Source organism: Pseudorca crassidens, chromosome 3 (genome assembly GCF_039906515.1).
Source record: "Pseudorca crassidens isolate mPseCra1 chromosome 3, mPseCra1.hap1, whole genome shotgun sequence".
Lineage (NCBI taxonomy): Eukaryota > Metazoa > Chordata > Mammalia > Artiodactyla > Delphinidae > Pseudorca > Pseudorca crassidens.
The window spans coordinates 46,209,029-46,234,431 of NC_090298.1; the positions used below are offsets into that span (position 1 = coordinate 46,209,029).

Sequence of the window (25,403 nt, forward strand, 5' to 3'; positions counted from 1 at the left end):
ATCTGCACCTCAGGACTTTTGCAAATGTTTTCTCTGTCTGGATCCTCCTCTTCTTTGTGTCAGCTCTTGCTTTTTGCCAAGTTATCTCTCACGATCCTTCAGAGCTCAGCCCCAAATCGCTTCCCGAAGAAAGCCTTCTCTGGCCCTCCAGAAGAGACCAAGGTCAGGTTCCTGCTCAGTTGCAGCACCTGAGCTTCTTTGCTGTACTGAGGACACTGACAATGCTGTGTATGGGATGGTTGAATACCTTTGTCTCTTCTAGACCGTAAGCTCACAAAAGCAGAAATGATGTCTCGTTCCCTGCTGAATCCTCACAACCTTGTAGTCTGCTGAGTAGGGACCCAACAAATAACTGTGGAGTATCTGAATAACTTTCAGGATGCCAGAATACTCAATTAGAGAAGTCCCCTTCCCAAGGCTGTTTACAAAACACTGTGCTTAATGTTGTAGGCCATTTACATAATTTTGGCATTTTTTTTCTGTAGCAAGATTAATCTACATAATTTGGTTTCATTGGACTGTGACTATCCATAGTAATGTATGACGTCACTATCCTCCTCTATTCCACCTTAACAATGTTCATGGCCCTCGGAAACCTGTGCTGACTGAACTACAAGTTAAAATGAATAACCTTTTATTTGTAAAAGATCGAGTCATAAATAGGCAGAATCAACCCATGCTTTTATTTCCATTGCATATAAAAATTTCATATGAAGGTATTGATGTACAGTACTATCCCCATGGGCTGTAAGAGAGGCTATGAAACCACTAAAAGAATCATCATTTGTAATGCTCACACACAATTTACCACTCCGAAAACATATCCAAAGAAATCAAATTAAAAACAACTAAAATCAGTAAGGATGTTTTTTTGTAATTATAGTGTCCCCGTTGTACTGTTTAAAACAAAAGTAATCAAATTCCTTTGGGCCAGGGCTGCTAAAATCTACAGTTTGTGTCAAAAAAAAAAGAAAGAAAGAAAGAAAGAAAGAAAGAGAGAAAGAAAGAAAATAAAAGGAGGCTCATTTTTTCTAGAAAAAGAATCTCTCCTTCCACTAAGTCACACATCCTGAGGGCTGGGCCACTGGGAATTTTTCATAGCTTTTAGGAGCTGTGCAAGGTTGAATTTAAAAATTCTAAAGCAATGCAAGTTTTGCTGAAACAGATTCTAGAGAATGGTGAATCCATTATGCCGTGTGAATTGGCATCATATAAAACTTTGTGTTTAAATACATGGATTTACGTAAGTAAATTTACGTAAGTAATACGTAAGTAAATTTACGTAAGTAATACGTAAGGAAATTTGGTTCATCTTAGTTGAAGGGTTAAAAACATGACCTTTTTCATATTATATATTTCCTTAACATGACAGGAAGCCAGGGAATAACTAACACACGTGACCTATGGCTCTAATTTCAAATCAAATTCGTTTGCCCATGTGCTCTAGAAGCCAAAAAAGACTTTTTACAATCACTGGACAAGAATATATCTTCCCAGTAGTGTCTGAAAATAAAAAATCAAATGTAACTAACTAACGTAGCTCAGTTAGTATCTGATAGGGAAAAATCACCATCGTATATGCCATGCTGCTTCATGGCAAAAAGTACCTAAGGGCTTGTCTCTCAAAAGGGTCTCAGAATACTCCAGAGGTTGTGTTTCTGTAAAATCCAGCTGTTGCCAGAAATCCAACAGATCAAAGCTCAGATGTGAAATGCCCAGCCCTAGCCCCACCACTATCTAACTTTCAAATGCAGCAAAACAGAAGAAAATATTGATTAAAGTTAAGGCACAGCCCTGGGACCAAAGACCTGCAGCTATGTTTTCTTAATTTTATATACCTTTATGTATTTTATAGTTTTCTTGAATCTTCCATAAACAAGCTCTAAGGTGACAAGACTATTTTATAGAAGAAAAGAAAATGTACAAGGAGTATGTATACACACCATTCATTCTCTCACCAAGAGTTTCCAAATATATCAACACCATCCCATTGCGGGACGATGTTTTAATAAGAACTGATAATTTACAATTAACATTACAGTATGTACATTACAATAAATACATGGTTGTAAACAGACAAACAAGACTGTATTACCGGTAAGGTCATTTGGTGAGAAAAAAATGCATGGCACAAAAAATAAATAATGCATTCAAAGAGTATCATAAAGCTTTCTGTAAAATCCACTTCATTCAAGTTTTTTTTCCTTGTCTGCAATTTGTTCTATCTACATTATTTTCTTGTGAATTTTAAGTGACGTTAAAGAAAATTAAAACAGCATTATTGTGTTTAGTAACTTGCAAGCTGAAATGTACTGGTTTTATGCAAACTTGGACATTTTCTCCCCCGTACAGTACCCAGATATTGCATTTTCTTATGGCATTTTAGGAAACGTAAAGTCACTTGTAAAAGGATATTCTTTTTAAAGCGGTGTATAATTCTGAAGCACACTTTGGCGAAAGGGAAGGGAGAGGAGAAGTATATTGTATAGTGCACTAGTCCCTATCTTTTGGATATTATGTCTCTTCTACAATTTGATTGTCCATCAGTGGATATCTTTACAACATGTGACCATTAAAACCCAACAAATTGAAAAAAAAAAGCCTCTCTTTTTTAGTGCAGTTATAAATCTTTTCAGGTCTGGATTTGTTTGTGACATATTGCTGGTTTTTTTTTTTTTTTTCATTATTAAGATTCTAGGCACTCTGTGGGGGAAATACCAAGCATTAGGGAGGGGAGGGAATGAGAATATTTTGGAGAAAGGAATAAACACTAGATTCTTTGCCTTTTCCTCTAAACCTCCATCAGGGACAAATAAAATTAAAATGGAAACAAGTTTCCAAATATTCTTGTGAAATCACTTGCCAAACATAAGACTTTCTTTGAAAGTCTGGTTTTTACAGGGGAAGGAGGGTGGAAATCTGATAATTAATTGGTCAATTCCTATCCTGTGCTCTGTGTGAAAGATCAGAGCTACATAATTTTTCTATCCAAATTTCTAAGCGTCAGTGGATCTCAGGGGATTAAACTAGTATCTTCAGCTTGGGTCATTTCCCTGGCTGCTGACTTAGTGATTAGTCCCCAGATGGCTTCTTTTGACATCCCCAATATAAATGTTTTTCAGGGTTACAATTTTATGTAGTGTTTTATTTATTTTCCGTTTGGTCTGATACTCCTTTAGCCTCTACTTGGGTTCTTGGATGTCGCTCTAAAAAATGATTATTCGGGCTCCAAACTCTTCACAGAGACGGTAAACACTTTATTAAGAGCTGAAGTGGGAAGGAAGTCCAAACTAAAAAAATGCCCCAAGATGCCAACTGAACGTAAATACTGGGAATCAATCTCTAAAATTGTAATACATTTCTTGATGCTAAATTTAGCCAACAGCGATCTCTAATGTCTGACTTATGCGGAATCTTCTTACCCAGCCCAGTATTTTAAAACGGCATTACATGGCCAAATCTCTGGTGCCAGGGGCATCATCAACTTCTTTCTGTCAGTGTATTTAAAGAAGTTCTTCTCCACAAGACATACTTATGGATCAATGATAACTGATAAATCAAGTGCTACATGTTACATGGCTGTCCTTTAAGGAAGAGTCATTGCTACACTTAAAATCACTTCTCAGGAATACTCCTCATACAGTTCTTAATCCCATGGTGAAATCAGAGAAACAAAAGAGCATTCATTGTACTGGTCTTCATTAATATATTCTGCTAATATTGTTAAAAAATTACCTAGCTAGCTGTTAACGTTTCTTTGTAAATCAAAAGTAAAAGCTAGTCATTATATATGACCTCATGGCAGAAAAGAATGCTAACTCTAACTTGACTACCTGTTCTTTGCATCAGTCAGCATGGTGGTGATATATCTGATAAGACCCCACGCAGTGAACGTGGACAGAGGTTCAAACACACACTGGTAATGAAGCAGCACAAGGGGGAAAAGTTCTTACTATGACTGTGAAAACAAAAACGAGCATGAAATGTGTGGGTTATTACAGAGACATGCACTTGTGAAATGAGGGTCTATCGCCACAGCAAAATGTTCTCAGAAGACGCTAAGTAGGAAAATATCTAAAAAGGACTGACCATTTTAGCTACTGGGTATTTCTATATCTCTCACGTGCTTCAGACAACACCAACTGATGACTGAGTGTCCATGAGGCTTGAGACACATTAGACAGGATGCACATCAAAGTATTATGGAACGAGTATTCACTTTGCACACGGTGAAGAGAAATGTAAGTGGGGAGCAACTCTGCATGTCTGAAAGGAGTGAAACGAAAAGCCAGTAAACGAAGACCTACAAAAAGGGTTTCCTGCAACATAAAGTCAATTTTTGTTTTTAAAATATGGAAGTCATTGGTATATAAAACAATGGGTCACTACAAATCAGTTAATTGCTATGAAGTCTAAGGTGCAAGTAAAATTTGTAAATTAGGTTTATCCAGTGTAGCACAGATTTGTACTGAAAACTTGCAAGTTACTCCTTAGAAAAAAAATAACCAGTGGCAGATGAAGTTCTGAACGTAGTTTTTTAAATATAATACCTCAATACATTTAATAATAAAAGTAAGCTCTACAAAAAATCTGTTTTACATATCATACAAAATGTAGAGGTCAGTGCAGCTCACTGAACCACACTATTCAGTCAGGTATCAGGAAGACTTGAAATTAGAAAATTATGCAATTTCTGTGGCTCATCTTCTTCCTGGTAACAGCTTCACAATGTGTCCTGTTCCTGACCCATCTGTCGCTTCACTCCGTCCATGTAATGCCTTCTTTCTGCTGAAAATATTGCAAACAAATAAAAAGGAAAAGAACCCCCAAATCATCTCAACTTTTGGGCTGCCTGATGAGCCACACTCCCTAGAAAACACTTTGGAGTTGATTTTCTCTGCTTCTTCAGCTCGACCGAGCTGCAGTCTTCGGACACTGCCGTTCGTGGAGATGTCCCCCTCGTTCTGATGACATGGAGGTGAAAAAACTGGTGACGATATTCCTGAGCGCTAGACTGAGTCGTCAAGGTCAGTTTTGTTCCGCAAACGTCCTGGCAGATGACAGTGAGGTGTGACCGTAGTTGTGGCATGTGACATGCACTTTGGAAACAGTGTTTCTACTTAAAAAAACAAAAAACACAAACAAAAGGCATGGAAGTCTCTGCCCTGTTATGTGTCGGGCGAGTGATCGCCGATGGCACAGGCCTCGGGCTGGCTCTCCTCCTCTCCCACGGCTTCCTCTTCCGCCTGCTCGTCCAGGGGGATTTCGGTGGACTCCGAGTCTTGAGTGCAGAGCGTCTTGGAGTCACTGCAGCTAGTGTCTTCTTCCACTTGACTCCCACTGTCCTTTTCGGTGTCTGACTCGCCGTCCTCCTCTAAAGTCAGTTCAAACTGGAACTTCTCGGTTTGACCCTGCCGGCCCTCCTCCTGGTCATCCGGTGCCGGGGAGGGGCTCTGAGGAATCGTGCTCTGGTACCACTCACGATTGTCCTCCAAAGTGTCCAAAATGTCCTGGGCGTCAGGATGGACCAGGTCTGCCCACGTCTCCCAGAGAGGATGAACAATGTAGTCTATGAAGCCCACCTGATTAAAAAAAACAACAAAGCCGATTGGGACTAAGAAACAAAGGAAGAGGTTAACGAGCCTCCTCAAATGTAACTAATCGATATGTTGAATTAAAATTTTATATATGATATATAGAATTTACAGAAAAATATATAAAATATAATATGCTCTGCAAGTATAACACTGAGCTGAAGACTACTAACCTTAGTCTGGTAAAACAGGCATTATTTTAGGTAGCAGACCAATAAAAAAATGTCATTACTAGCTGGTAAAAACTAGCTTCTCGAACTCTGAGTCCAAGAGTCTGTGATGTAAGAAAACCTCCAGTTGTTTACATGGCAGGACCTGGCTTGAGGCTGAGACTTTATTTTAGAATAGCCCATGCGTAGGTAAATCCACAGAGCTGAAATAATGCCACGTACTCTATATGGATTCATATAACTTTATTCACTTACGAACTGAGATAGCTGAAATAATTCTACACATACGAATATACTCTATACGTATAGTCACGATGAATGAATATACTGTCCTATGAACGTATATATGACTATATGAATATAAATTCTAAGAATCGAAGAATTTTTTGGCTTGCAAACACTAAGGTGGACATTGAGCTTGACAAAAGAAAGTAATTAAGAAAACCCAATAAAATACTGTGTGACATGCATACGGCGTAACCAAACGTTCCGTGTAGTTGTGTTCTCTCTGAAAGCTTTGTGCTTAAGGCATCACCTGTGATTTTTCCACAGAGGCATTGTGCTTGTCACACATGGGGCTTATCTCCATGCCCCGCTCCCTCTCTCGGTCCCCTTGGCGGAAGAACTCCTCCATGATGCGGTCCGTCCACTGGCGGTATAGCTGCAGAGGCTTGGTTGGGTTGCTCAGGTCGGCACAATGCACCATGTTCTGAAGGACCTAAAACAGATCAATGCCTTCTCTATTTAGCAGCTGCTCCATTTTTACTAGAAATTCACATCAGATGACGGTGACACTTAAAAATACATGTAGTGTAAGAGTCGTGCCAGACAGCTCGACCATGGTGTGTCTGTGTGAAGTTCACACCTGTATTAATAGTCCCAAATTAGGCCACTTCTACTGCATCTAAGTATCATGAGAGAAACTGTTCACGTGCATGGTTGATTAAATTCAGAGCTGCTTAAGTGGTTGGTTTTGTAGGATGTTACTTTTTTTTTTTTTTAACGCATTTCCACTTGAAAAGGCCAACAGGATTTTATCTGGTTAATTCTCAAGATTAAGAATTTGGATAAAAATCCTGCTTACAGCTACTAAAATTATAAGTTGGAGAAAAGGAGACATAAATCTTATCTAAGCTAGACACACAGACACGTGTATACACACACACACACACACACACACACACTCAGACACAGCAAATTCGAATGCTTTACCTGAATCCTATCAGAATAATTATCAAGAAGAAGAACTCCAGAACTTGTCACTTTCTTAGTTTCAACCATAGTTTTCAAATCAGCCAGCAGATTCATGTGCTTTGACATGTCTGTTGCAAGTACCTTAAAAGACAGAGTATTTTAAAAAAATTTTTATTGCAGTATAGTTGATTTACAATGTTGTGTTAGTTTCACACGTACAGCAAAGTAAATCAGTTATACAATACATATATCCACTCTTTATTTTTTAGATTCTTTTCCCATACAGGTCATTACGGAGCATTGAGAGTAGAGTTCTCCGTGCTATACAGTAGAGATACTTCTTTTCTTTTCTTTTTTTTAGCCACACCTCTTGGCATGTGGGATCTTAGTTCCCTGACCAGGGATCGAACCCGTGTGTCCTGTAGTGGAAGCACGAAGTCTTAACCACTGGACCGCCAGGGAAGTCCCATGCACATAAAAATATCATGGAGAACGTGAGAAGAAATGGAGAACCACTCTGTTGTCTAATAGCTGTGTGTGGGAATCCTTTACTGCTTCTTGGGGCAGAGTCTTCTCCCCTTTGCTATCACTTTCCCTGGAAGCCCAGATACATGTGTGCAATATACAGAAACAGTAGGCACTGGCAGCCACTTTCATAGTGATGGAAAGGGATATTTCCATAGATAAGACATCATCGTACGTTTTGTTTGTTTGTTTGTTTGTTTGCTTTTGCGGTACGCGGGCCTCTCACTGTTGTGGCCTCCGGACACGCAGGCTCAGCGGCCATGGCTCACAGGCCCAGCCACTCCGCGGCATGTGGGATCTTCCCTGGGCCGGGGCACAAACCCGTGTCCCCTGCATCGGCAGGCGGACTCTCAACCACTGCGCCACCAGGGAAGCCCCATTGCACGCTTTGAAGTTTTTCTATCCCTTGTGCTAGAAAGTGGTTACTGGACTACGATGGAGTGAGTCAAGGTTGCTTACAGAGTACTTCAGAAACAATATTCTGGTGAATTTTCTGCTTATCCAAACCAGATAATACCTGCCTTTCTTTGTATGTACAAAGCTTAACAGATTAAGTTTTTGACAACCAGAGATATTCGTGTGTCTCATAATCGCTGTGAAAAACATGCATAGAGAAAAGACTAATGTCATGCATGTTTCTACATGGCACTTGTGCTGACAGAGATTTTTTTTCCAGTTTTTGAATGGAAAAAATCCATTTTTTTAGCCAGCTCCCTGTGCTTTTGTTAGCCATCTCTGTCTGCCACCAGACAGGAGGAGTTCAGAAAATAAACCTAGAATGAGGGTAAGCTGTCATTATTCTTAGCCCCAGACTGTTAGCAGTAGAGCATCATTGCCAGCAGCAGGGCCAGCCTCTGGGACAAAAAAGGCAGCATTACCTTGAAATATACATGATGCTTTCCCTGATAGTCATCTCACTCTTTTTTCTTTTTAAAAACACCATGCATCACAGTTCTCTTTTTGCTTTTATCAGTTACTTACAATATCAATGACCATCTTCCTTAATGACTGTCTTTGCTTTTTGGTCAAATTCTGGAAAATGTCGCAGTTTTCTTCCTGAAGCAACTTAAAGCCCACGGCCAAATGATGGTTCTCCAGGACAGAAGAATCATTGTACATCAAGGCAAGCTCAGAGTCTTGAAAGAAAGAGAGAGAAGGTTAGCAAAGCCATTTATGCTAAGTTTATCTTATTCTTCATATTCTGAGATATTTTGGGTTTAGGAAGCAATTTCCCCTAAACGTCTCTGCTCGCATTCCCATTACATGACAACACCTAGGAGAAAGTCTGCTAGTTAATGTAGCCACAGAAAGATCCCTGGAATCTTGGGAGTGTATTCTAATGCTCTCGGCACACGGCAAGTCAGTTCACCCTGTGGCTTCAGCTTCCTCCGCTATAAAGGGAAAGAAGAGTTAGGCCAGATTACCTTGAACCTCCTCTCCGGATCTGCCAGAGGCAGCTCCGTAAGCTCAGCAGAAGAAGACATTATCCCTAACATTTACAACATGTCCAGAGCATAGAATGTTGTATTCCTGACAACTGCGGACCACCTACCCAACACTGTATGTAATGTAAAGATCATGTGACTCAGGATTATTCGTGCTCTGAGAAGGAACAAGAACAGCTTGGAACACATGAACGATATCAGATTTGTTCATGCTTGTGCTTATTTGGTTCATAGTATAGCTTTGAAAGGCAAAGCTTTATTCATTTTTCCATTTCCTTTTCCAAGTATCTTGGCAGTCACTATACACATGTATACTGCCCGTCCCAGCTGCATGTTCAGGGCTTCACACAGAGACGGGTGTTTAGCTGCCTACATTTCTCCAGAGTGAAGATTCTGCCATTCCCCCACAATTGTCCTGGACCTATTTTAGGTAGTGACAAATCCTGCCTCTTTCCTAGTTCCTATAATAGCAGACTCAGACCTATAAGGCAGTCATCAAAAAAACCTGACTGGTGCTTCATCCTGTTGCCACTTAAGTCACTGTAAAGACGAAAAGCATATGTATTTGATCTTTCTTCTGACTCATGTGTGGAAAATATATATTCTTTTCTAATAAAGAAATACCCAATACTATTCAATGACTATTTTAAAGAAGCTAGGGAGGACGAGAGGGGTTCAAGAATATTTTGACTGAAATCCTATGATTTTAGGTTTATACAGAAAAATAACATTCTATTTATAAGCTACAAATATAGCTGTGGAAAGCTTATTTTAAAATGAGATCAGTGAAATAAAGTGTGTGTACTGTCGCTAGGTCCAGCTCCACCTTCATACAGTGAAATGCCTCTGCTCTTGAATCTCAAAAGTCATATGCTTTGAACACGACTACTGTGTTCAAATGTGTGAGGAGATCTTTTCCCCCCAAACCCAGGCATCTTTGCTATAAACAGAAAGTATTCGTTTTCCAAGTAAAATTTACTGCTATATATGTTTTGATGCTGCTTCACTGTTTCAGAAAATAATGCTGTTATGTGAAATGCTTTTTTTAAGATAAATCTCCCCTAACGTGTTCTATTCAATATTTCATGATGTTATTTACATTTTATGGATTTATTTACATAGTATTGTCCTTGAAAAAGACTTATGCAGCTTCTCACCTGGAATTTCCACTTCTTTACATCCTATTCAGAGTCCCCCATTCCCCTACATCATATATAAAAGCTTAACTGACTCAAAACCTGCAGCATGTTTACAAGGAGTGTACGTGTCATTAACAGCAAATCATTTGGTGCCTAAAACTAATACAAGCAGAATGATTAATGAAAACTGTCACCACAACTAAGAAGCAGAGGTGTCTCTGGCCTAGGAATCAGCCAGGTGAGCCCCAGTGCCCCTCCACCACGGCGAGCCATGCAGCCTCCCTTAAAATAGGACAGGTGACCTCCCATCTACAGGAAGTCTGATCTGATGATTCCAAGTCTTTATTACGAGAAACACAGATTCAGCCTTTGGCTTTGGACAGGTTGGCAGCGCCAGCTCCAGGCTAAGAGCCGAGAGTGTGCTAGCCTGAGCCACTGATGCTCAAACAATCCCCAAAAGAAAGAGAAAGCACAAATTTAACGTCTATAAAAAAGGGTTTACTGTAAGCTAAAAATAATCACATAATTCTGATAGGGTATTTCATAAGGCTATTTCTTACAAGTTTGCAAGTTATTAGAGGGACTCCCTTAGAGTATGCTGTGAAGCTAAAACTTACTTGTGTTACTGGCTACTAAGCCTCTTCTGAGTCCTGAAATAAAATGATGGCTGGCTTGATACCTCGTTAACAGCTAACTAAGGCAGTAATTCTCATAATGCCCTGGGGTTCTGATCAACCCTGGGATAACTTTCATCTACCAGGTGATGATGCTCATTCACTCTTTCAGATATAACACAGCCTCATCACACCCCACCGTCAAGGAAACATCAGCAACCCAAAGCTGTTGACTACCCTGTGTTGCTGAGGCCCCACGGAAAGGAGCTCTGCACAACATCACTGAATAACAAAATGCTTCCGGAAACATGGTCAGTTACCCTTTCACCTCAGGCAGATCATCAGCAAAATGACCTTAACAAACAGACACCCTTGGCCACTGTCCTGTATGCATAATTACCCCCTACATGTCTCCATCATCTATTCTCAGTGGCTCTCAAACTTCAAAGGGCATCAGATTCATCTGTGAACTGAGGCCTTGCTAGTTTAAACTGCAGACTCCATGGGTACTCTGATGCCAGCCTAAGCCCACTTGCCCTTAGAGGGTCCACAAGAAAGAATAATAGAGTTGGTCCTCATTTTTCTTGAAAAATTTATCAGAGTACTTGAAAGACAGTGACTTTATTATCAGTTGTTTTAATTTGTTCTCTATTCTTAATTCTAATGTTATAATATGGGAACATACAATATTATATATAATAGGATGCAAAGAAAACACATAGGTCTGATTTTGGTATTATTAATTTAAAGAAAAAATGCACACCTTTCTTAATAGCAAAAATTAAAACAAAATTTATATGTATTTGTTAAAAATCTATAAAATTAAGAACATATCAAGACATACATAAGAATCAAAAAAATGAATCAAGCCAGGATAATAAAAAATTGGCAGTGTACCTTTTACTATATGAACTTCCTGTTCTTTACAGAAAGGACACAGTCGACCCTAACCAATGATACAATGTAAACTCATGTAGCTGCCTCTAATGTATATTAATATTTATGTGTCAATATATAGTAATGTTTTGGTGACTCCTGAAAGTACCCCATTATAGGTTCTCATAAGGTGGCTGAAACATGAAATGTTATCCTGTCTAATCCTAGATAAATAAGTTCATAAACCAGACTTCTAAAATGTACTGACTATCCACACATTTTTGGAAATCCATGACTTTCAATCCTCCTATACATGAGTGAGTTACTAAAGTGCATTTTGTTACAGGGCAGTCCAGAGGCTATTAAAAATATACAAATAGGTAAATAATCCAAAAGATCTGAGTTAAAGCTCTCAAAACAAGGCTATACTTAAATTCTCTCTTTAAATCTGGCTGTGTTGTGAATGAACGGTGAAGGCACAGATGCTACTGGAGCTAGATTGCTGTGGGGCACGAGGAGACTATTATCCACAACTCATGGCAAAGAGGAAAGGCAAACCCTTAACAGATATGAAAAACATTAACAATTTTGAACTTTATTTTTTCACATATAAAACTGACTTTATAATGTTAATCTACCATGGTGTGAGGGAATTTAATAATGAATGGTACACGTAAATTATTTACCAGTTAACTTCAAGTACAGAAAGAACAGAATTTCTGTAAAGCTTAACCTCTTTGCAAAAGCCTAGCTCAAGCACCACTAACATTCCCTACAGAGGTTTTCTATGCAGCTGTGTCAGAGGTGTCGCACACTGAAGAGTCTACTGTTCTTTATATTTCCAAATTCAGTGATGACTTATTTTATGAAATGTCACCAGTGAGAAAAAATTAATGGTTAAAAAAATATTAAATAAAAAGAGATAGTCAAAAGAGAAGTTCCTACTGCCCTCAGCAGGAGATTTAAAAAGGAAAGAACAAGGACTTCCCTGGCGGTCCAGTGGTTAAGACGCCACGCTTCCACTGGTAGGGGGCAGGGGTTCAATCCCTGGTCAGGGAACTAAGATCCTGCATGCTGCGCCGAGAAATTAAAAAAAATAATAATAATTAAAAAAAAATAAAATAAAGAAGATATTTCTAATAAAAAAATAAAATAAAAAGGAAAGAACAGGGCAGGGCATGGTGGTGGAGAGGGAAAGAGGAGTTACAGCCTCTGGAGAGGATTAAATGACAACCTACAGAAAATGACAAATTTAACATTTATTCTGATAACTTCTTTTATTTGAAACTTTAGGAGCAATCTAACTATCTACATCTTTCGGCAAACTTTCACTTTTGATTACCCTTGTCTACTAATATGGTAATATATTATTTCTAGAGAAGTACTGGAATGCATGTTTTTCAAACGTCATATGCCTCATGGGATATGAATATAATTTTTAGAGCTAGACTACATTAACATATGCTATCACTGAAACGCCTATCTGCACATCTCAAGAGAACATTATGGCTCTGGAAACATAAAGACTCTCAGTCATTCTATAAAGACTCTCAGTCATTCTAAAATGTACAAAGGAAAATTTTTTCTGCAAAAATAAGTATGCTTTACTTACTTGTATTGATCAGAAACTGATTGGACACACCAGGATGATCTACATCATGTATTGCACTGGCAAAAATTGCTGCAAGAATCTCTAAATCTGTAAACACAGCCTGAAAAAATCCAGACAATATCTGATTTTATTATAACTCATGATCAAACCTTTTCCAATGGTTATATTTTTTAAAATATTAAAAAATGAGCATCTACAAATTTTTTATAGAAAATAATAGCTTACTTTAAAAGTATTTAAGATGATGTTTAAGGATATTCTGAAAATGTGCATAAAATTAATGACATGAGCAATTATTTTCTTTTCTTCCATTCTAAACAGGGACTCTCAATCTCAGCAAAACTGACATTCGGGGCCGGATAATTGTTCGTTATGGGAGGCCATCCTGTGAATTACAGGATTTTTAGTAGGATCCCTGGCCTCTACCCATGAGATGCCAGTAGCATGTACCCCCGAGTTGTGACAGCTAAAAATGTCTCCACATATTGCCAAATGTCCCTGGGGGAAGGGAGGAGTACGAGTAAAAGGGAAAATCACCCCCAGCTGAGAACTCCTCACTCAAACGATGACATATTAACAGTTTTATAATGAAACAATCTGAACTATAAAATACATTAGCAAAGAGAATCACTCTCCCAAACAATGAAGGAAATGAAATTGCTTTACTAAACATTTAATGGAACAACTTCATAGGATCTGGTAACATTAAAGATGTGTTTCCTTCTAATAAGTTCTATGAAAAATACCAATGCATTGCTAGTATTGATATTTTATAAAATAATCATCTTTGAACTATAAATGAAAAAATCCTCAGGCTAAATTCTCAAAAAACCCCACACTAACTGAAAACTGAGGAAGCCAGATTTGCTTTGTGGAATGTCCACTAGATCATTTCAAAGAAGCAGTATCATAAAACACAGGAATCCCTAAATCTTTTTTTTTTTTTTTTTTTTTTGCGGTATGTGGGCCTCTCACTGCTGTGGCCTCTCCCGTTGCGGAGCACACGGTCCGGACGCGCAGGCTCAGTGGCCATGGCTCACGGGCCCAGCCGCTCCGCGGCATGTGGGATCTTCCTGGACGGGGGCACGAACCCGTGTCCCCTGCATCGGCAGGCGGACTCTCAACCACTGCGCCACCAGGGAAGCCCCCTAAATCTTTGATTAATTATCACAGACAAAATTCATCAAAGACTCAACTGTTTATTTACCACAATGGCATTTCGCTCCCATAACTCAATAATATTTCTAGTGAAGTCGATTATTGTTTGCCCTGTGCACCCTTCAGTATAAAAGTTGAAGAAACCATTATGAGTGGCAAGTTAGTGTTTTCAAAGGTTTAGAAACCAGGTTTACCTCCAAAGCAGGTGTAGATAACAGCACGTGTGTTGACTGGACGACGTCTGCAGCGTGAATATTATTGTGGTAGGCCACATCAGCGTGGTAATGATCTTCCAGGGTCATTAGGTATGTAATTAAAGTGTCCACTGGAATTTTAAATGTTTTTAATAAATCCCGTTCCTGCGGGAGAAGAAATTCTCTTAACATTTTGTCCTTATAGAAAAGATTTTCCATACAGTATGTTAACAACAACAAAATATCACCCCCAGTGTCGCCTATGGATAACCCAGAAATGGGAGTAGCACTCTCTCAATGTCTAGTGAAGACAATGAAAACCCTTGGGAATGATCCAGGGACTTCAGGGGCAAAACCAGAGTCGACTTGTCCTTCTGGAGCCCAGCAATGCTTTTCTCAAGTTATATGGTGTCAGGAATGAGCTGCCAACTATCAAAGTATCTGTGTCCCGGGATCCTGAAGGCAGCTTCAGTACAACACCAATGACAAGGATACTGGGTCAAAACAAGTGAGACACAATATCCTCTCGAGGGTTGGAGCTGCCCTTCCAAGTCCCAGGGTGTCTATAGCTGCAACTTCTCATATAAATCCTAACACTGAACTGGGGCAAAAACTTGACAAGAATGAGAAACCGATGTGAAGAAGAGAGCAGTCCACAAGACAGTGACTGAAGAAATTACATACTAAGATTAGTCAGCAAAGGGCTTATTCAATTTGTAAAGTTAGCACTCCATTCTCTATGCAAGTCAGGATCACGTGGATGATTTTTAAACTATTATTTTAATGAATTGCTTTAATTTGCCCACATCACATCTTTTTCTTCAATGGAAAAAATAACACAATTGATTTGTGTTTTACCCATATGCTAACCTTTCTGTATCCTTATTTTGAAAAAAGTTATCAAAATAAGTCAAAGGGGGTAAGTAGTGAAGAAGATAAAATGCATGCACAATTCACAGACTGGACGTTATGACACCAAATAAAAGAGAGGTGATAGAACTTAACTGCATTACCTGAAAAATGGTGTGCATGATAACAGTCAAAGGCCGGTTCCCAGACAACTCTGCTATTCTGAAAACGTGAAGACCCCATTTGTTCACATCTTCTAGTTCCTGGGGTTAACGAAAGATAGAACAAATCTGATTGCAGAAGTAGAACAGGAAACAATGAACACAATCATTTAAAAATTACTGACTTCAATGAAAAGATCATTAAATTAAAAAACAATTCATTTTAAATGTAATGATGCACCATGTAAGTACAGGCAAACTTCAGGCAAATCCGCTTAAGCGTACTAGAAACTGAATAGTGTTGCGTAACCTTATGTCTCTGACAATAAAACATATTTACATACTTGAAATATTGATCTCAAAGTATTTCTCCAATAGTTAAAAACTACTCTCAAAAACTTTAATTATTCTCCTAAAAGACTTTTTAATTGTTTAAGGTCAAAGAATCAAATATAGATGCAAAAATAAAGAACACCAAACTGCCTGTCTAAACCCACATATTAATAAAACCCAAGTGATTTAGAAAGAGCTTTATAAAGCGCTTTCCCATCTTCCAAAAAACCTCCCACAAATTAATAAACTTTTCCATTGATTTAAAAGAGAAGGTATCAAAGTTCACTGCATATTTCTGATCAGGATACTTGAAATCGTCTTACCTTGGCAAGGATGTCTTCTTGTTCAGTTTTGACCCCAAACCTTGGGATGCTTGAATTAGTCAAACTGGAGCTGTGCATCAATTTCTTGACCCCACTGATCTGAGACATTGGCCTTTTCTTTTTCTCCTTTTCCTTCTGAGTTGGAGAAGGAATTTCCACTTCATGTTGCTTATCTTAAAAATTAAAAAAAAAATTCTTCATTTACTATTAATTCTACCTGGGTTTTTTTTTATTATAACATGCATAATGGCGGATTTTAATTGATCAGTATATATTCTAGGAAATATTTCCAAGTAAAACTCCTTTTAAAGAAGTTGAGTATTTATAATTTGATGTGGACTTAATTTGAAACTCTCAAACACAAAATTAAGCAAATAAATTCCACTGCAAAATAATTAACATCAAATGTATTCAGTGATTACGTCTTTTGAAAAACTTACGATAGCAAACTTGGAAAAGGCAAAAGACACTGGTTATTTCCACTGCTCATCGATTTCATTCCTATTTAAAATTCACTTAGTGGTGAGAACACTGCTCTTGCCAATTAAGAACTCCAGTTTCAATACCTACTTTGAAATGGAAGAAACTTCGTGCACGAATATAAAAACAGCACTGTGTGAACCTAACAGCTTACTGAAATGGGTCATTCTGTGGGAGCATACACAGCGTATGTGAAGGACTTAGATTGCTACTGCTAGTTTACATTTTCTATACGATAGTGAGATGGGGGAATCATGCAATAAGGTTTTATGGGGAGCACAGAGTACCTCCAATATTATCTGGTAACTAAATATCAGATTCACAAAAGCTAATTTGTTGTTTTCAAATAAGACATCAGATGTCTCAGTACACTCATTCACTATTTCAAGACAGTGAGCTCCTTTAACTTGTCCTTGCACAGACTGTGTGTTCAATAAATGCCTGTTTAGTGAATGTGCTAATTAGCTATTACGACAGTTTTGTTTTGAAAGTAAATTCAGATCAAGGATGTGTTCAAGTTATTGGTTTTCCTTTACTGCATTTTCTTTCTGTGGATGGAGGGTGGGGTAGTGGTGTCCCAGTACACCATACTGTCAGCTATTATCAGCAAGCATTTTTTTAGCTCTTGTGTTATATTTATCTGTCTCTCCAGTCTATCAGGCATGGTGCCCATTAGACTATCAACTCATTGAGTTTAGGGACCATTTCTAATTGATCATTAAATACCTAGTGCCCAGCAATGACTGGCATTTAACAAGAATTTGTTGAATGCATGAATAGATCTCTCTATAAGATACATTTTACCGTTGAGTACTTTGGAAAAACGGACAATATACAACTTTAATTCAGAGAATCCCTGAAGTCCTGAATAAAACAAAAAGATAAAACACATCCTTTGTCACCTTAGGTTCTAAAGCTTAGAGGCTCAAATTATTAATATGATGAATGAAAACAAATGGAATTCCTAACTCTTATTTCCAAAATAAGTTTGCACCCCAGTCTGCTTCCAAAAACAAACAATGCAAAAAACTTTAAAAAATTGCATTTAAATTGTTATTCTCACCTAAGAATGTGTTTGATATATACTCTGACACTTGATTTCCAGACCGACTCATTTCAGAGAGATGGGTGAGCTCTCGATTAAGCATCCTTTTAAACTGAAAAACAGAAAGATAAAATGAAATAACAGAAGAGGAAAGTTGAAGTGAAATAACATAAGCATATGTTAAGATACAGAAAATATGCCAAAGAATTTTTAACCTGTCCTGACTCTTTAGATCAGTCCCATCCAATAGAACTTCCTACAATGATGAAAAAATTCTATAATCTCTGCTATCCGTTACAGGAGCCACTAGCCATATGTGGCTATCAAGCAATGGAAATGTGGCTAGTGCAAATGAGGAGCTGAACTCTGGATTTTATTTCATTTTAATTAACTTAAACTTCAATAGTTACATGTAGCTAGGGGCTACCATATTGGACAGCACAGATTGAGACACTCAAGGATGACATTAATTAAGGGGAAAAAAGGCATAAAAAATAATATGCATTATTAGTATTTAGAGAAGAGAAAAAACTAATTTATAAACATACAAAAGGGTTGCCACACAATAAAACATGGTATGTTTTCATCAATTAATTTGTCATTAGCAGAAATGAGTAAGTATACTGGTCAGAGGTTAAAATGTAGTCTTTTGCCCCAAAGCAAAACTGAATAGATTTATTTGAATACTCTCCCAGAACTATGGAGAAAATATTTGAATAGATACTATATGATATTTGCTTTGTAAAGTTTTTTCTAAGTAGGGATTTATTGGTTCTCAAACATTCACAGAATTTACCAATCTTCCTAAGTCCCATAAAAACAATTGAAAATTGACCTGTTCAATTGAAACTTCACTGCTTCACAATTTATTTTACTGGTGCTCCGGTGCCTATTTTATCCAAAGAAATTTGTCTACCACCTGGAATTTATCTACCACCACTACATGGCATTATCAAAATCCAGAATTCTCCATGATGTTATGCTTTTCCATCCATCAACTGCTTCTTTTTTTTTTTTTTAACATCTTTATTGGAGTATAATTGCTTTACAATGGTGTGTTAGTTTCTGCTTCATAACAAAGTGAATCAGCTATACATATACATATATCCCCATATCCCCTCTCTCTTGCATCTCCCTCCCATTCACCCTATCCCACCCCTCTAGGTGGTCACAAAGCACGGAGCTGATCTCCCTGTGCTACGCGGCTGCTTCCCACTAGCTACCTATTTTATATTTGGTAGTGTATATCTCTCCATGCCACTCTCTCACTTTGTCTCAGCTTACCCTTCCCCATTCCCATGTCCTCAAGTCCATTCTCTACGTCTGTACATCTGTGTCTTTATTCCTGTCCTGCCCCTACGTTCTTCAAAACCATTTTTTTTTTTAGATTCCATATATATGTGTTAGAATATGGTATTTGTTTTTCTCTTTCTGACTTACTTCACTCCGTATGACAGACCCTAGGTCCATCCACCTCACTACAAATAACTCAATTTCATTTCTTTGTATGGCTGAGTAATACTTCATTGTATATATATACCACATCTTCTTTATCCATTCCTCTGTCGATGGACACTTAGGTTGCTTCCATGTCCTGGCTGTTGTAAATAGAGCTGCAATGAACATTGTGGTACATGACTCTTTTTGAATTATGGTTTTCTCAACTACTTCAACTGCTTCTTAATGTATCTTCCTTTGACTTCCAAAATAACCCAAATAGACCTTTTAATATACCTTAATATTTCTCTTAACATACACTAACATACAGTGACTATTAGATACTTAATCCAAAAAAGTCACATATTACTCTAATATTTAGTAGCCTTTAAAATTCTGAATTTCCCCATAAATCCTCATTTAAGTCTGGAAAAAGAGAGTAGTGAGTTCATTGTTTAGTAATGTCTAAAATGTAATTCTAACTCAGTATTTAATTACTTTATTAGAATTTTTAAAAAAATCTTGATTCTCTGCATAATTCATACCAAGGTGTTCTAATTCAAGATAATTTGGCAAATAGCTTCCAGAGTTAATCTTACTGACCACCTAGATTAGATATAAGAATTTATCACTGTAAATTACTGAGAGAGATCAAAAAAAAATTTCAACAGACTTTTTTTTTTTTTTAAGCGGTACGCGGGCCTCTCACTGTTGTGGTCTCTCCCGTTGCGGAGCACAGGCTCCGGACGCGCAGGCTCAACGGCCATGGCTCACGGGCCCAGCCGCTCCGCGGCATGTGGGATCTTCCTGGACCAGGGCACAAACCCGTGTCCCCTGCATCGGCAGGCGGACTCTCAACTACTGTGCCACCAGGGAAGCCCTCAACAGACTTTTGAATACAATAAATGCATATTAGCATTCTCTTGCAGTCAAAACAGAAGAACTGGCTACAACCAATAGAAATGCCTCTGGTTGTTTAACTTACAGGTTGAGAGAGGTTATTCTCAAACTCAGGAACACAAAGTTCACTTTCTTTGTGTATGTTTTTTTATAACTTGCTCTGGTTATAAAATGCATATGGGATATAAAAAATCTAGAAAGCTATATAGAAAAAATTAGAACTCATGTACAACCCCACTGTCCCACTGCTAATAACCATATATAAATAGCTATATTTCCTTCTATGCCTTTTTTTTCATTTGTATATATATATTTGTTGAAGTACAGTTGACTTAAAAATATCATATGAGTTTCAGGTACACAACAGAGTGACTAAACATTTTATAGATTCTGTACCATACAAAGTTATTGTAATTTTATTGTCTATATTCTCTGTGCTGTACATTACATCTTATGATATATATATATATCTCTCATATATATGTGTGTGTGTGTCTCTCTCTCTCTCTATATATATATATAGACACACATACCCGGTGGAATATTACTCAACCATAAAAAAGAATGGAATCTTGCCATTTGTGACAAATGGATGGACCTGAAGGGTGCTATGCTAAATGAAAGAAGTCAGAGAAAGACAAATACTGTATGTTTTCACTTATATGTGGAAGCTAAAAAACAAAACAAATGATCAAATATAACAAAACAGAAACAGACTCGCAAATACAGAAAAACTAGTGGTTGCCAGAGTGGGGGGCAGGGTAAGGGATAGGCAAAATAAGAGAAGGGGATTAAGAGGTACAAACAACCAGTTATAAAATAAATAAGTCACAAGGATGTATATATATTTTTAAAACTGGCATCACGTAGTGTACGAAACATGGGTTACTGCTTATTTTCACTGAGCATTATATATTATGATCCGCTGGGGGAAACATAAAATTTGGAACCTTCCAAGAATGTTCATGAAGACATTTCCAATAGTGTTCAAAAAATTTTCTGCTGATCTTTTTATAAAGTTATGTTTTCTTAAGTAAATTATAGGCTATCAACCAGGGATGTATTAGATTATTTAACTCGCACTGGCACACAGTGGGTGCTCAACATTGAGTTCTTTCTATCTCCCAGTTTCCTGGGCCCTTTTATAGTGATAGCTGATTTTTATCATTGCAGGGCAAATGGATGGAAGATCTAACTACACTTATGCTCACACAAAATATATATCTAAATATCTAGCTCCCTTACCAATTCCAAAAAATAATTAGGGTATTATTCATATAAGAAATGGTCACCATGCTTCAAAAATATAACAATAATACCACACATAAGGCACAAAGGTAAGTAAATCCTGTTTAATGAATGAAATTTTACTCTTGGAAAAAATCTACTCTTTGGGCAAATATATATTCAAGAGAGTCTGCTAAATATCTTAAACATATATTTAATGAAATATTTCTTTGACCTGAATTGTCTGTGCTATGAGATAAAAGTTGCTATTAAGAACTGCCTGGTCATGACAAAGTCCTTTCTTAAAAGCTGGGGGAATAGGTAAGGCTATCAGCCACTCCTAGCATTTCTACAGTGTGCTATACAGGAACCACTGTCCACCTGCCCTCCGTGAATTTCTCTCAATGTAACTAAAAAACGATGCAACCTCCGTGGGGTGTGGGGGAGTTGGTGCCCCTGGAAAAGTTAGATAGGAGCCCAGTTTTTCTATAGAGACACCTTCTAACTTGTAAGCAACCTGGTAGGAGGAATATGATGCCATACGCCCAAGCAGAAAAACTGCTTGGTATCTGCAGATATGCCACACAAATTATTGGATTTATCTGTCAGAATATGAAGAACGAGGTGTCTTTTCCTGTCAGTTTGATTACACAACTCATCAAAATAGCCAGTTGGTACAGATAACTGAGGCAAAAAAAAATGCCAGTGGAAGGATCCTACTGTACAGACTGATAAATGACAGATTATATTCTACTGATTATTTCTGATTCATAAACATATATTCCCAGACTACCCTTCTGCCTTTGTTCCAAACTCAAAAGCATGGGTGGAGAAACCCTTCATGGCACACTTATCTCCCTCCCACTTGTGAGGTGCTCCAAGGAAGAAAACATTTCCTTTCAACATAATTAGATGACACAATATTTTAAGCAGTCCTCTTTTTCCCAAGAGTATGGGAGATTTCCTAAAGACAATTTCCAGAGAGTCAATTAAGTTATAATGCAAGGGCACTTTCTAAGAGGAATTAATATGGCTTCCTTTTTGTGCTATTGATATAAAACATACAGTCCAGGGAAGCTAAATTAATAACCACAAAAATTACCATCAGAGTTTTCTCAACTGGTAGTTGCTCTTACAGTTTGGTCTTGGAGTGCACAGCAGGACGTGCTAAAGAACAATAAACTTAACCATTCAACAATCATTTTAAAACGTAAGTGGAATTTCTCTCATTTTAAGATAACTACATACCATTTATTAAGATAATGATATATAATTGCCATGAGGGGGAAAATGATTAGAAAAGGTAATAAAATGTACTTTTTCAGGAACACTGTTATGGGTTGTCAATAAGTGACAAAATACAGAACTGCTTTTCAAAAGAACTGGTTGCAAAATGCAGAGCAATTTAATTGAGCATTTAGATATCTTTAAAAATGACTCTAAATATTTTTGGCTGATGAGTTATTCTGATTGTTTCTGGTCTCTAAATAGTCTGAAATAATATGTAGAATTATTGTTGCAACAAAGAAAAACAGAGGAAGATCTCTAAGTGAATGCTTTCAAATCCTTTGTTCTCATTATGCATCAGAATGTCTGTATGCAGCAAATTTAAAGCATAAAAGAAAGTGAAAGTGCAGTTCAATTGAATACTGTATATTGCTTTTTAAACTCCAGTTTTCCAATTTATGTTCTATATTTAAGACTGTGCATGAAACAAAATTAAATAATAAAACAAAATTAAAGTATTCTTAAATTTAATCCCTGTACTTCCCCCTCATGCCAATGTGCTACTGGGTACATTATATATCCTCTACTATATAATTAAGAAAGTGGTAAAGTTTAAATATTAAGTAAATGTTTATTTTTCCCCACAACATTCTGCTAAAAATCATTTGAATATGCTGCACTGTGATACACTACAACTTTGGTGGATATCAGCATTAAAAGCTAAAATAAATACTGTATTAGCTATATAAAAATAAATCTTTCAAAATACATAATAAGACTAAATGCATTTATATTGGTCCTTCCTAAGTGTTTTTAGCAATATGGTATTAAAAGCATAAAGCTTTCCAGCAAACATTTGCTCAAAAAGCACTAAAATTCTGTGTTTAGATCCCTGAAGGTATTATTCATAATTATAACACAAACGTGAAGCCCTTTAAAAAGCTATCAAATATGAACTGTCTAAAAGCTAAGAAATGACTTCTAGGGAGACTGGAGGGAGGGGGCTTCTTTATTATTCTCCACATTTTTCTATATTTAAAAAACATTTTAAACTAAGAAATGGCTAGCAAAATTCAAATAATGAAAATTACGAAAATCTGGACCATCTAGATTTAAAGGGAGGTGGAAAATCATGACTATTCAGACAACAAAAACTGAAATAAGTTTGCTTAGAATGCGAGTAAATCTCACAGGAAAGAGGAAAGTCTCCTTTAAAAAGAAACAAAGAAAATGCAAAGTATTACAATCTGAGCGTCCTTAAAGTAATGGAAAAGGATTCTTTAAAAATGTGTATTGTGATTTGTTCAAATATTCCAGAATAAATTCTAATTTCTGAAGTGATGCCTCCTTTAGGACTGAAAAAGGTTTTTCTACTTCAGGTTTCTATTAAACAGCTAGGATCACCAGGTTAGCATTACCACAGGGCATGTGTAAGAAGCTTGCCAAGCAGGAACACAATCTTATTAAATGTAGTGTACTAATTCATTTTTTGAGATTAACAAAAATAGCAGTATCATATAAATTTACATCTTCCAGTTTTACAAATAGAGGATCAAGTGTTCATTTTAATAAGATATCACCTGAAACGTCAAGTGATGTCAACTTTAATGTCATCTAGAGCTTTATATCCAAAGGTGAAAAAAAACATACTCTTCGTCAGGTAAAAGCAGTACAGATTTTTAGAAAGAGCTACAAATTAATTTTTATAAACTTTAAGTGCTACATACTAATTAGAGCCCATGTACCAGTTATAATTTAGCCCAAGGATTTATTTCCAATGAATTTAATTACCTTGATACTTAAAAGAATAACTCAAATTTATACCACATGACAAAACAGAAGAAACGCTGAACATTAAAAAGCTATTTTAACATGCAAATTATAACTAATAAAAGTTCTACAATTTCTCCTTATCTTGACCACTAAAAACCCACATTTCTTCTGTAGTTTATATCTAAGGAAAAAATAAAAGATTGCTTAGAAAGCTTAACTCCATTGTAATTTATTAAAATTATTAGTTATGTACTCAGAGTAATCAGGAGTTTACAAAGGCTAAATAAATCTTACCTTTATGTAGCCCCAAGATACTGACAGTAAATAGTTTGCTTCAGGCATTTTTGATTGATTATATAGAGAGACAATAAATTCTAAAATATGTGTATCTTCAAAACCTTGATACTTTAACAATCTCCACAAGCACAGAGTATGTAGGTTTTTAAAGATTTTTGGTAATTAAGTACACATAAGAAAGCCTCGCATTAGATCCCATCCAGTTGGTTTCCCATTGAATGCATTCCATTTGTAAAACTCCAGAATGCAACAGAATTCAACCACTATTCTGAATAAAGACAATTCATGTGATAAAGAAACATCTAAAGATCTAAGGGTCTGCATCTTTCTCTCCCTGAGCTCCAGGGCTTAATGAATAATGTATGTCAAGATGCTTAGCTGCAAGAAAGACTAGTTCTGTCAAAAGCTACCAAATAAGGAACTGCAGGGAAGCCAGGAAGAGTGACAAGAAACCCCTCCCATAAAACCCCAACTATGCACCAATCACACTGCGTCCCTGGGTCTAACAGGGCAGGGGGTGTGGACCAGGCCCAGGTTGCTCTGTGATTGGTTGGCAAGGGTGAACCTCTGGGGAGGAGGTTTTCCTCCTCACCTCTGGTAAACGCCATTTAATAATGGTATCCCTATAGCTGAGGCTGCCGCATGAAAAGATGAATGGGCTTCCCCTCTCACAGTGATGAATAACCACCATAAAACTCTACATAATTCATAGTTCATTCTCAAATAAGAATTGCCAATCCTTTCAGAGTCATTTCTATGAATTTCAATATTCTCTGATTTCTCTTCAAAATAAAAACTGCTGTAAAAATTAAAAAATAAATAAATAAAAT

The 25,403-nt window shown here is 37.1% G+C and overlaps 1 protein-coding gene across 20 annotated transcripts in view; it reads right to left on the reverse strand.

Annotated features, from left to right (window-relative positions):
* Positions 1 to 660: 660 nt before the first annotated feature.
* PDE4D (phosphodiesterase 4D) overlaps positions 661 to 25,403 on the reverse strand; it is a 1,449,034-nt gene continuing 1,424,291 nt past the window's right edge. For 19 of the 20 annotated variants that reach the window (XM_067730739.1, XM_067730741.1, XM_067730740.1 and 16 more), the window contains 9 exons: positions 17,731 to 17,824; positions 16,188 to 16,360; positions 15,535 to 15,633; positions 14,522 to 14,686; positions 13,170 to 13,269; positions 8,465 to 8,619; positions 6,977 to 7,099; positions 6,300 to 6,482; positions 661 to 5,582 (listed from right to left, as the gene is read on the reverse strand). In XM_067730739.1, the coding sequence (XP_067586840.1) occupies positions 5,169 to 5,582; positions 6,300 to 6,482; positions 6,977 to 7,099; positions 8,465 to 8,619; positions 13,170 to 13,269; positions 14,522 to 14,686; positions 15,535 to 15,633; positions 16,188 to 16,360; positions 17,731 to 17,824 (1,506 nt within the window). In that variant the 3' untranslated portion in view covers positions 661 to 5,168. Of the gene's footprint in view, positions 5,583 to 6,299; positions 6,483 to 6,976; positions 7,100 to 8,464; positions 8,620 to 13,169; positions 13,270 to 14,521; positions 14,687 to 15,534; positions 15,634 to 16,187; positions 16,361 to 17,730; positions 17,825 to 24,570; positions 24,911 to 25,403 lie in introns of those variants that run through there. The other variant, XM_067730752.1, reaches the window with a different exon arrangement.